The sequence below is a fragment of the Rousettus aegyptiacus genome, unplaced genomic scaffold, assembly GCF_014176215.1.
Source record: "Rousettus aegyptiacus isolate mRouAeg1 unplaced genomic scaffold, mRouAeg1.p scaffold_m13_p_8, whole genome shotgun sequence".
NCBI classification, from domain to species: domain Eukaryota; kingdom Metazoa; phylum Chordata; class Mammalia; order Chiroptera; family Pteropodidae; genus Rousettus; species Rousettus aegyptiacus.
The window spans coordinates 101,909,126-101,922,972 of NW_023416311.1; the positions used below are offsets into that span (position 1 = coordinate 101,909,126).

At 33.7% G+C, this 13,847-nt stretch overlaps 1 protein-coding gene across 3 annotated transcripts in view; it reads left to right on the forward strand.

Annotated features, from left to right (window-relative positions):
• Positions 1 to 13,646, forward strand: part of CDH18 (cadherin 18) — a 368,075-nt gene extending 354,429 nt beyond the window's left edge. Inside the window, exons 11-12 of one of the 3 annotated variants that reach the window (XM_016166126.2) lie at positions 5,031 to 5,282; positions 11,872 to 12,540. In XM_016166126.2, the coding sequence (XP_016021612.2) occupies positions 5,031 to 5,282; positions 11,872 to 12,362 (743 nt within the window). In that variant the 3' untranslated portion in view covers positions 12,363 to 12,540. Of the gene's footprint in view, positions 1 to 5,030; positions 5,283 to 11,871 lie in introns of all 3 variants that reach the window. The other 2 variants (XM_016166127.2, XM_016166128.2) reach the window with 2 other exon arrangements.
• Positions 13,647 to 13,847: the final 201 nt, after the last annotated feature.

Sequence of the window (13,847 nt, forward strand, 5' to 3'; positions counted from 1 at the left end):
GAGCAGATTTGCTGATATTCTTCAAGATTCATATTTTTCTTTTGTATATATTTATATTCTTTTTAAAAAGTCTCTAATATAGTCTTGTATACAGAGATAGACATAAATAATAGCAAGGAAAGATGAACAGTTTCAAATGTGGTTTTAAAATGTTGATAATCGATGGTAGCTTCTTTTCAGAAAGATATTTTCCTGCTGAGTGGGAGAATAGGGCTCAAAAGATAATGACAAAATCAAGCTGGAAAAGCCTACTGTATCACATCTGATAAAAAATGGATATTAACAAATTGATGACTAATCTCCTCTGGGAGCACAGTCTAAATTCCCCCGTATACATAGAGGAGTCAATTAAGATGGTTATGACTATTTTACTAGCATATTTATGAATCTGAAAGCAGAAGACTGAGAGAATAGATGGCCATGTTTATCTGGTGTTTAAAAATGATCAAGAAGGAGTGTGGCAGATGGTCAAAGGGATGGCATTCCAGGGTGCAAATAAGAACCTAATGACATATTGGATCAAACACTTGTGGTTTGGCAGAAACACAAATGAAGCAAGGAAGATATTTACAAACACAAATGAACAGGCAGAATCCAGCATCTGAGCATTGAGATTAGGGCAATTCTAAGATTAAAGGAAGGGAGAGTCAGGAAACGAAAGAAAGAATAAAACTTCAATAAGGAGATCATGTGGCTGAAGTAATATGAGCCATATTAGATTGTTTGGTTTTAATTTCTTAATACGTGTCAACATAAGAAGGGTACTGTAACAGAAGACAAGTTCCTGCTGAGTGTAGTTCAAATCGCTATTTATCAAGTATCTATTTGTGAAAGGAGCCAGGAAGGAAAGAAGGCAAAAGAACATTGTTTCATGTGTGGGCTCTGATCATAGTTAGATTAAGAATGGATCTTACTGCTGCTAGAAGAGCAGAAAAAAAGTGAAAAAATAAGGAGCCGTGAATATGTGTCTGTGTTGTGAAAGTTCAGTTTTAATTTTCTACTTTCTCTTCAGACACATACACACACACACACACACACACACACACACACACACACACACAAAGTCCAATAAGAGATCCACATCTGAGGATCTCATATGTTCTGATAAATTTGGAAATTTTATTTTAATAGTTTGCTTGACCATGCTTAAGATAAAGTATCTTTATTCCTGCATTATCAAACAAGAAATCTGTTGAAATTCCAGGCTCCTTTTGCAGGGAGTGACAGAGAGTGAATGGGCATCTAATAATTTAAGAGTTAAGAAGAACACATAGTTTTAATACTTTCCAAGATACAAGGTTATTTTTTGCTTCAGGGAATGTTTTAAAAGCATGTCTTATTTTAATTTAAACTGTATTCAGTTTACAAAAGTAGCACAAAGATTGAACCTTTCAAAATCTCTCAAAATACTGAATGAGAGCATCACTAGACACGTATTGCTAGTTCAAGAAAATATATCTGAATTCCAGAACCAGTATGCGAGTCATATTATGCTATCACAATCTGTAGCCTTCTCTTCCTGTAGAAATATAGGTGATGGAAGTGTACCTCTCCATACAATGGTATATTTTAGTAAAAATATTTTTCTGAAAGTTTCCCACGAAATTACCAGTCAGGTATAAAATTCCTGCAATTCTTGTAGCTATGAAAATACATTTAATTATCACTTTTAAAAGACTCCAAATTTCATTTATTTTGCAGTCATTACAATGTGTCTATGTGTGTCAAATATTCTATATCTGCATGACAGTCACCCTAATTTCTCCTCTATGTGCCCATGTCCTTTTTCTGAACAAGAAATCAGATATATAACAAAATAAAGATGTATTGTCATCTATTTTGACAAATTAAAGCACATTCAAGTCTATTGCTACATTACACTAGAGATTTAGTGGTTGGGATATAAAGACTATATTAATTACATTCATAAAGATATTAATTATTAAGAAAGTTTGCCAATTTTTTTTCTGGACAATTTCTGAGACCTTTTATGACCTAAATTCATAAGTGACATGTAGAATTCTCACACTCAAAGATCCTTCATATGATAAATTTTTCTGCTTTTTTACCATCCCAGTCAAGTTCTTCTAAATACAGTCCATTGAGTTAAAGCATCACTTTTAAGGTAGGAAACTCGAAAGTATGTACAGTATCACAATGAAGTCTTTTCCATAAAAAGATGCATAGAAATTCCATACCTTTACTAAATGCTTCTGAGGATATTTTAACTTATTTAATCTCTCTATGGCCATCTCTCTCATGTACTTTTCAAACTTTACAATCTAATATGAGTTTTTCCTTTATGTCTTCTTGTTAATATAAGGTCTTGTGCTGGTTGTTCAAAATCTCCTTGAATCTTAATCCAATATATTAGCTATATTAACTTGGCTTCCAAGTGTTCTGTAGGTTTCTTTCTTCATTCAAACTATTGAGAATCAGAATTAAGAACAAAGCTTGCATATACATTACTAATAGAGATTGTCCCTAGTTTGGCATTAATAATTAGCACTTATCTGTAGATGTCCCAGCCTGCTATGGTCTCTTTTTATTCAGCTCGCATTATTTTTTTTCATCCATTTGGAAGTTATACAGAACTTTCTATAACACTTGGTTTATTTTTTAAAGCATCTTTAAAATTTAGAGATTTATTGTTGTTCTCTAATTTGCAGGTTCAGCTAGACAAATTTTATTTTCTGCGTATATATGTACATGCACAGCTGCATGTTTATATGCATATATATTTTCTTCTTATACATTTCATTTCAGTTCAAAGTTTTCTTTTTCAAGTTCAGTGAACCTCTGCCAAGTACATTTTTTGCAGCTCTGGTGAGGTATGCAATATCCCTTGTCAAGAGCTCATTATTCTGCTGCACTAAGTCTTTCTAGGTGGGCAGCTCTTTGCTTCCTAAATCCTCTTTTCTTTTCAAAAGTCAAACATTCAAATGGAAAAAAAAATAACGTTTTTATGGCTCTGTATCTGAGAGTTTCTGTTTAAGGACTTCAAGTGCACTACAAACAGGTTTGCTTTCTTCTGAATTCTGATCATGTTTCCGATTGTGTCGCCAATAATTATTCTGAAAGAGGACATGCTTCCAAATTAGGAATGTGAAGTGTATACTAGACCAGAGATGTAAAAGGACGGCCCTATGTACGCCTGCCTGCATCCTGTCATCACACACGTTATTATGCATGTTTACCGAGACCAGGGGTCAGTGCCTTACATCTCTTCTTCAGAGGGCAAAGCAGTGAGATTATTAAACATTCTTGTGCCTGTGAATACTTAGTTCCTAGGGTTTTTTTTTTTTAGACTAAGGAATTGAGCATCTAGATAAGTTTATATTAATCATGATGGAACATCCTGCAACTGATAGAAGTGCTTCCTCAAAGCTCAGATTTTCTGTGACAGTATCTGTGACAATTATACAGCACATATGATGATGCGGTTTCTCTTTTCCCTTCTCTATTCTGAAGGCTACTTCAGAATAGAAAATTTAAACATTTTTTTATTCCTCTTCTATAAGGTAAGAGAATCTTTTTCAATTGCTTATCAGATTATTTATTTATTCTCTAGATTTATCCATCAACAACATATATGCACATATATATACACATATATGTATATATAAGCAGAGATAAATAATAAAGATATAGGGATCTAATATATAAAACTTTATATATACATACAGAATATATATACTGAGAGATAGATATAGATATCTAATACTATATATAAAATTCATATATATGCAGAGATAGAGATAGATATATATCATTATATAATTTATTATGTATACAAAAATATACAATTTGTTTTATTATTGTATTACATTTAATATTTGAAAAATTTATTGTCTCTTTATAACATTAATTTGGCAATGTACAATCAAGATTATATTTAAGGTATTATATCGTGATGATCCTAAACATATTGATATGTAACAGGATTCCAATTTTCAAAATAAAAAAAATTTGCATGTAATTAAAAAAATTCCTAATTATAATTATCCATTGATTTAGATGGAAAGTAATCCACTCACAGGTAGAATTACTTGTTGGGTTCTCTGAGAAGCTGACTCTGAATTGGAGTTCAGAGGTCAGAGTGTTTACTGGAGTCCATCAACATCTGTGGACCCCATAAAAGGAAGGAAGGTTGAACGATTGGGCAGAGTGAGAAACTGAGTCACCATGCAATGTCAGTGCCTTCACACTGAACCCATGGGAAAGCTTAGGACCTAAGCTTGCCCTTCAGTATCATCAATATCAATATTGTTGACTTCTGAGGAAATGGCTTGACTTCTGTAACCTTGCAGCAATGAGTCTTTGATTATGTACTGCTCCTGAAAGATATGACCTTGAGCCAGACAGCAATCTGCAGCTAGGGCAGCAAGTCTTCCCGTGCAGGATATAGTACATAGCGTTTGCAAAGCACATCGAAAATAGAATTAAATATTTTATCCATCACTAACTTTCCCGTGATGTGCCCACTATAACAACAGCACTTCAAATCACAACTAAGTCTAAAAAAGTTTATCAGTTAAAATGGTGTCTCCATATATATATTATCTGTACCTGTGGCTCTTAAACCTTTTTTATACATTAATATCACCTGAATGGTTTGCTGAAAAATGTAAATATTGGTTTTTATCACTTACATTCAGAGTCAACAGGTTTGGGGGAAGGGTACACTGGCTCACGCAGAATATTAGAATCTACTGGCTTTAAGCTATCTGTGCCCTTTCGCATCCTTTGACTGTTATGTCCATGCCAGAAATGTTTATTGCTTTCTCCCTCCTCTGTCTTCCTCTATTTCCACTCTCCGCTACTTTGAGATCTATTAATTTTCAAATAGATCTCAGTTTGAGAACCAATATTAGTTACCCTTTAATAATAAACCCCTTCATTTTCCCTTGTCCATTTCATACACAAGCAAACAAAATAATTCACACATTCCCATGTATCCACTAAAGGAAATGTGACTCTCTAATGCCGGCTTTACTAAGTACATTTTGTTTTGCTTATGTCTGTCATAGATAACACAGCCAGCATTCTGACAAGGCGGAGGAGATTTAGTCGAACTATTCAGGATGTGTATTATCTCCCCATTATGATCTCTGATGGTGGAATCCCCTCTCTCACCAGCAGCAGCACCCTCACCATCAGGGTTTGTGCATGCGAGAGAGATGGGCGTGTGCGGACCTGCCGCGCGGAAGCGTTCCTGTCCTCGGCGGGTTTGAGCACAGGAGCCTTAATCGCTATTCTTCTCTGTGTTGTCATCCTCCTAGGTAAGTCATTGTAAATCCCCGTGTTCTATGAGGGCAATTCTGAATGTACCCTCCAATGGTCCAGTAGTGAGTTAGATGAGAAAGATGGGGAGGAAGGGAAGGGGGGAGATGAGAGAGAGAGGGGAAGGGAAGAGTCACTTTGACAAAATTTAAGATGTAATTATGAACAAATGTGGATCACAAACATGGCTGTACAGATTTTCTTTTCATTAACTTTCTCAGTACCATAGTTAATCTACAAATAATTTGATTGAAATGTGATTTAAAAATGTTGAAATGTCAGAATATGAAATAATAGAATATGAGAGAAATCTTTTTGGAAAGGATCTGTTTTAGAAACAATTGATATTAAATATTCAAAATCCCATATTGAATGGGCTTTTACAATTTATTTCAAAGAACATAAGTGGTACCATTCTAAAATGAATCTGAATACCAAATAAAAAATAGATTTCTTGTGGAAACTCCTTTTAGTCTAAAACATTAGTTAATCATTAATGTTAGCTGAAGTTTAAAGTAGTAAGTCTAAATAATTTTTGCCTTAGACATATTAAAATTTATTAAAATAAAGCTAATATTTTCATCTCTTAAAAAATAAAATGTTTAATTTTATATTATCTTTTTATTAGTCTAAATCATAGCACAACTGCATTTCAAGCTATTGTTACTATGAAATTATTAGTATTACTATTTAAAACAAGACAAAATTCATATTTTTATAACAGAAAAAATAGACGTAAAAACTCATTCTGCTTTATCCTTCACAGTGGTTATATATTTATTTTTCCAGTATGTCTTCTCTCTTCTACCTTTCTATTAGCAGCCTTATCTTTTGCTGTTGGTACTGTACATACATTAAAACAAATAAACAAACAAAACAAAACAGAGCTATGTTTTGACGAGACAGAGATATTCTTGTAAGAAACATTTCTTGCTTTATTTCTGAAATAGAACACAAATTACTTGTACAGAGGGAGTGGAGAGCAATGTGGAATAAGGCTGAAAGTAGATGGAAATTTGGGCAGGAGTGAGACAGTTGTGGAGTTCCTTGGTCATGGTATAAAGATGGCGGGCTTTGTTCTAGGAGTGTAAAGAGAGGTTTAAGGTAACAGAGTTCTGTCATTAAAATCTGCATTTTGAAAAAGATGAGTCTGAATGAGGTGGGGAGCAGATACCACTTCTGGCAAGAGAGTATGTAGGCTAAGTGATTAATAAGACGATGCAGTATCTTGCTCAGACATAGCATAGTTTGGACAGCATACTGTGAATGGAACTGAAGAAAGGTAGATAATATCAAGATGTTTTAAGTGAAATCAAGTGATACAGGTCTCTGGATAAAAATATTTATCAAAATTTTAACCTAATGTTTATTGAAAGTACCTGAGATTCCATTTAAAAACTGCAACGTTAATAATTTCACATCAGTGAACAAATATCTAATGTTTATGACATAGTGTCTTTTTCTTGAAACAGGTTTCCTAGGGCTAAAAATAAAATAGCCAAAATGTTTTGTTGTTTCTTTTTAAGTAATCTTGGATAAATTAGATAAGTAGCTGAGTTAGAACAGTATCAAAGAAGACTTTTAATCTCTTGCTGAACGTGGGCCCTGATCTTCCCTGAGCTGGGGGACACCAGGAGTCACAACAGTAAAAAAGAATGTTAAGTGAGAGAAGATAGACTAGAACTGAGCTGTGATAAACTCCAAAGTGATCCCTAACTCAAGAAGAATGAAATAGCAGAAGAGAGCAAAGGAGTCAGAGAAGAAGAAAGAAAACTAGTGAAATATAATGTCTTAGAAGTCAAAGGAAAAAGTGTGTTAAAAAGGACAGACCATTCAACAATTTCAAGAACTTCTCAGAGATTGAATCGAGTACCAAAAAGTATCAACTGCACTTAGCAACGTGGAGCATAGAGGTTCTGTGCACCGTAACAAGAATTATTTCATTGCAGTATAATTTTTTACAGTGGATGCATGGTGGATAAGGAAAATCAAGCTTTCTAGATTTCATTCATTTATATATTAATTGATCATGATACTATTTTCTTTAGATATTAACATATTAGACTTTCCTCATTGAAAATTAAACCAAAAACTCATAAACGAAAACCAGAAAATAAAACAAAATGAAACTACGAACATTGATCCCATCAGGGTTCCTAGTTTAAAGCGTAAGGTAGAGAATTCAGTGACTAATTTAAGTTCTTTCGGAGCTCTCATTCTGAAAATTGTTTAGTTGGTGGAGTCATGTTAACTCTGGCTTCTGTTTTCATTTATCATCTATCTTAAATGACTTTGTGGGCTACCCTTGGTTTGAAAAAGAAGTTTCGATGAGAAGTGCCATGACCAGGTATAATCAAAAGCACTACAGAAGCTAATAAAATAATCTCCTCGACATGTATCACCTCATTCTACCAAATTTAGTGTTAACATATGATAGCATAAAAAAGAATCAAGTGATATTTAGGGGTTTAAAAATCTACTATCAAAAGTATTTACTGGAAGCAGATTGGAAGTCAGTACATAATGTATTCAAATGCAAGTTGTATGACAATTTAAATTATGAAAACTCAGAACTCATTAGAACTCCAAGCACCAGAATGGTAATACAAATATATAAGTAAAATATATGAGAAAATAAATTTAAAAAATGTTTCTCCAAATATGAATTCCTTTTTTAATAAAATAATTAATGGCACTTAAGAAATTTATTTTAATTTTCTTAAATAAAAAATTAGTCAAACATATTTAAAATTCTGTCCAAACTCAAAAATAAAGAATAGATAAAAATATTAACCAAGAATAAAATATTCATTAAAATAAGAACCTCTCAAAAATAATAGTTTATTCATGTTTCAATCCAGATTATATAACCAAATTTTAAAATACCATAAATCATTTATAATTTTTAGAGAAGACAAGTTCTGTATCTATTATTTCTTTTATAGTGCCTTGGTTCTGTTGTATTTTATTTTCCCAGATGACATACTGTAAGGAGTAGTAATTTGTTTCATATGTATAGTTTAATAGTCCAGTAGGGGAGAGGGGTAATGTCATTCCATTGTAGTCATTTGACTGCCAATTTTTAAATAAGAAATTAACTTCCAAATCTGTGTGTATGAATATTATCCTCTCATTCTCATGAAATAAATTTGGTCTTGTGGCTTTTAGTAAACATTTATTTTGGTTTCCAAACATGTAATAAATGTCTTCAAGTAAAATTATGTGTTTGATATTATTGGTAAGCTGATTTTAAAATATTTAAAAATTATTTTCTTACTGAGGCGATTACCATTCACAAAGATTAAAATAACGCAATGCCGTGTTGCCCCTTTCACAAATATGATGTTTTGTTCATCCACATGGAATTGTTGTCGGAGCGTCAACTGTGTGCCATCTGCTCCAGAAACACCTACCAAACAAGCATGAACATAAAGCCATTCATTAAGAGCACATCTTACTATCCACGTTTCCACATTCTTCTCTGAATTGGTCTAAATTAATTTTTGACTAGAGGGACCATATGTCCATATTTGTCTTGATGTCCTGATGTGATTGTAAACAACATTTTCACCTCTAAAAGTGTATCAGATTGTATGATTATCTATTATATGTTGATCTGCATATTAAATAGGTATATAAAAAAAAAAACTAAGAATATTGGTCACTACATGGAAAAGAGATAAATGTAAAAGCTCAAAGTTCAAACTTAACTAGTATCTATATTTTGAATTAAAATATATCAGGAATATTTTCTTAAATTTGGAGGAATAGCAAATATAAACAATCATAATAATGAATCCAACAAAATCTCTATGTTTCATTAGGCAAACATATCGCTGAAGGATGCAAATTACCTCCATAATTTGATAAGTGTTGATCACATTCTCTCTTGTATGTACACACATAAATTCCCTTGACATCAACCACCAAATATTTAAATGAAAAGTAAAATAACTTGATTTATTAACAAAAGTAAGAAATTTTACTAAAATTAGGCAGTCCATAGAAATAGATATTTTAATCTAGAACAGCCTCCTCACTTGATTATAAAGATGAGCAGAAATATATAACCAATGATAAAGCTAAACCTCTGAATACGATGAAGTGATTCGCTTGAGGATGCTGCTTGAGCCGTTGCATTAGAAAGCTCTAGACTGAGTTTACACTAAAATACAGCGCAGTATCAAATGCATATTTACTACATTCAGCAAAAGTCTCTCTTTTCAAAAATAAAGTGCTATTTTAGAAAATGTCTTTGAAGTACAAGCCACGTGTATGGGAAACGGATTTATTTGTAGCAGAGCACTTGAGAAGCAGAGACACGTGTTACACGGGCATTTCATTTTCACATTGCTGTCATTCCTCCACTCCAGGTTCCCAGTGCTTCCCATGCCTGCAACAATCTCCCCCATTACTTTGTCCCATTACTTTGTCAGTATCCTTTTATTCCATGCTTTTCCAGATAATTCTCTGACTCTGCCTAAAAATGTTTCGGCTTTTATATTTCATCCCCAAAAGTTCCCACTTGCCTTTTCTTTCCAAATTTAGATTCCTCCTTTTTCACATATAATAGTAGATCTTACTCTCACAATTATCCTTTCCACTTCTGGCTTGAGAATCTATTTTTCTTTCTCTCCATATTTTCAAGTTTTAAGCACATATACACTGTGATATCTAATTCGAATACAGGCAAAGCTTATCTATATCGCTTAAGGTTGCACATAAAAGGGGTTAAACTATAAAGAGAAGTAAGAAAATAATAACAATAGAAGTAAGAATAGAAGTTACTTTTTAGAGGTAGGGTAAAAAAGCACTTTCTAAGATGCCAGGTACGTTCTTCACCAGAGGATAGCTAACCTGGTGTGTGTTTGCTTTATAGATAAAATGCAGTATACAGACATAAATAGATAAAATACAGTATTGAAATATGAATTTCAGATTAAAATATATATCTAGGTGTATATTTGTGTGTACAAGCAGACACATATACACCTACAGATATATTTTATGAGAAATACTTATGCTATATATAAACAAATAATGCTCTAATGTCCTTATGTTATGTAAATATATACATATATATGTATGCTATAATATGTGTACCATAATTAAGTCACACGCATTGATATTGGGATATATATATATCATAAATGTGTTCTTTAAAATATGTACATATGTATACATTCCAAATATTGCATGAGATTCTAAATTATATTTATATATAATTATATATATATATAGTATGTGTACACATATGCATACAGTATACATATATATTTTGTTGTTCATTTTGTAATAACATATATAATACGTATATGTTATTTATCTCAAATTCACACTTAATCGGATTTCCTGCATTATTTGCTAATCTAACAACAATTCGAATATACTTCTCTGATTATTATATTGTAAAGAATATTTAAAATACTAATGAACCTAATACCTACTAATAAAAGCCTAGAATATTATCGACTAAGCAAGAAACAGTCTGTAGAGATAAAGTGAAGGATATTGGGGCTAATGTCACAAAGTAGTAGCGAGGTAATTCTATTTAGTAATGTTTTAATACTATCAAATAGAATAATTTGAAACTACTGAAAAAAGGCCAAAACACATTTCTCTCAATTCATCTAACGGTGGCAACATTGTAGGTAATAAGAACTAATTTGACCGTATTTGGCAAAGTAACCCTAAGCCACATGTCCAACTGGTCACTTCAGTTCTTTGTTCCATATTTTTAAAATCACGAAGCAGAATATAGTGATGGAACATCATCACCTCTGATATAGATATGGTTCGAGCTTTTGCACCTTCCATTTATTTGTCCTTAGACTTTGGTTGTAGTTGTTAGAGTAATTTCTTGATTTTTAATTTCCTCATTTTAAAAACGAGTAACGCCCCAGTGCTACTGTAAACATTAAGAAGTTATGACCAGGACAAGCTGCAAACTGAAAAATTCCTATGAAACCTAATTTGCATACAAATAAAATAACACCTTTGATAGACGAATAACAGTTTGATAGATAAATGCAATTATTAATGCATCATAATATTATTGTAAAGAATAATGGACAAAAGAAGTCAACCATGTGAAATATTTCTGCTTTGGTTTCAAAAGTAACGGATTTGCATTAGAGACTGCTTTCTGTTTCACAGAAACTTAAAAGGTATCCTGCCTTCAGTGCCTCTCCCTATAAGGATTAAGTATCTATAGATAGGACCATACATACCACTCTTTTTCCATTCAAAATTTCATAGTACTTTTCCGGCATCAGTTTCCCTCAGTGTAAACACTGAGGTTATACTGTAGCATGACTCAAGTATCCTGAATACATAAGCCTGGCAAAGGAAAATATTGGGGGGTTCTAGAAAAGATCAATGATTTCCAGTGTTTTGTAGGTACACTTGTTCATGTTCTTCAAGATATTAAAAACCATTGAGGTGTTATGCAGAGAGTACAGAAATCAGGGCTGTGTTGTAATGCAAGCCAAATGTAGCTGATGACTGGGTTGGAAATTGCTGATTTCAAATCTCCAAAAATGACGTTTTTTGTTTCTAACTCTTCATTCTCTTTCCCTTTTCCCTCAGCGATTGTTGTACTTTTTATCACCCTGAGACGCAGCAAAAAAGAGCCCCTGATCATTTCAGAGGAGGATGTGCGGGAGAATGTGGTCACCTATGATGATGAGGGGGGAGGAGAGGAAGACACCAAGGCCTTTGACATCACAGCCTTGAGGAATCCATCTGCTGCTGAGGAACTCAAGTACCGGAGAGATATCAGACCTGAAGTGAAACTCACTCCCAGACACCAGACACTGTCCACGCTGGAAAGTATAGATGTTCAGGAATTTATTAAGCAAAGACTGGCAGAAGCTGACCTAGATCCCAGCGTTCCCCCTTATGACTCTCTTCAGACGTATGCCTATGAGGGTCAGAGATCAGAAGCGGGGTCTGTCAGCTCGCTGGATTCAGCCACGACACAATCAGACCAGGACTATCACTACCTGGGTGACTGGGGACCGGAGTTTAAGAAGTTAGCTGAACTCTATGGAGAAATAGAATCTGAAAGAACAACTTAGGGGGTCAATTCTTGCAACATTCTAGAATTTGCTTCCTGAGCAAGTGGAGATATAACCTCAGCCATGACAAGGAAGAAGCGTGGAAACAGTACTTGGAACTGAGCAAGTTGTCCGCAGCCACTGTAGAAACAAGTGCCCTTTTCATGATTGAAACTGGGTTATTTAATCGGAAGAAAGTCAAATTAAAAAAAAAAAAAAAGAAAAAGAAAAAAAAAAGAAAAAGCTATTGTTCCTTCTGTATATTTTCAATTGCTCAATAAAGTCTGTGGTACTGTTTAATTAAGAATACCTGAATTAAGCCAAACATGATATTTGTTTCGATATGTTGTGATTTTATTTTCAAAAGCAAAACTCAATAGAAAGGTTCAAAACCACTTAGGACTCTGATTTCTAGGGGTGGTACACTACAGAATGAAACTTGCAAAGGTAACCATGACCTCTTTTTCCACTCTTCTGGGTGGACTCTTGAGACCCGCACTCTGCTATTGTGACAGATGTCATTAGCTTTGTCTTGTGTTTAAATGGCATGAGGTATATCCAAGATACCAGGCCACTTCTTCATGGACTTGTACGTACCATTTTCCTTTGCCCTCCCCACTTCTTTTCTCCATACGAAATTGATGGAGCATGGGGATTTGCTGCTTGCACTATAATGTATGCAACTTCGATGCACTAATTGTGCTCTGCTCTGAAGCACAGAGGCCATGGTCTCTGTCCCTCCTGCCCCCTTTTATTTTAACAGGAAAGGCCCTTTTTTTACATGGATAAAATGAATGATTTAAGGTATACTCAGATATTCTGATCTGTCAGGGAACGTTTTAATCAAAAAATTAGCTGCGAACCTCAGACTATACAAAATATTGGGAAACTTCCCCGCCCCCCTTGGTTTTAAGTATGTTTAGATCAGAAGATTTAATCATTCCGATAACTAAAATTAGTTGTCAAAAAGTATTGTGCTTGGTTTATACTTCAGTCCAATATGCTTATTTATGACATAGGCAGTCATCAAAAATATGCACCTCACAAGATAAGAATGTAGTCTGAATAGATTTTCCTCTGATTTACATAAACTTCATAGATTCGTGATTGAGTTACTTTTATTTCTTACACAGGTTCAGACTTTCCCCATTTCACTGACTGACTAGCCCTTTATGCTTGGGATATACAGGAAAATGTGTAGGATGAGGAGCAAAGAAATAGGAAATTCACACTTATTATTCCTGGACACGTCTCCCAAAGTCTCTGAGCTTCAGGGTCGACTGTAAATTAGAGACGGCAAAGGCCTCCCTGCCTACCTCACAGGCTTGTGTGTGGTTCAGTAAGCGTCTGTAAAATGCTTTGCCAACAATAAAGTCTTGCAAACACCATCTAATTTTCTAATTCCATTACCTTATAAATGTATAGCTACATACATTTTGGATAAAATATATAATAATGGGATTTCATAAAACTTCAACAGTGAAGCAACTGCTAATTACACATTAT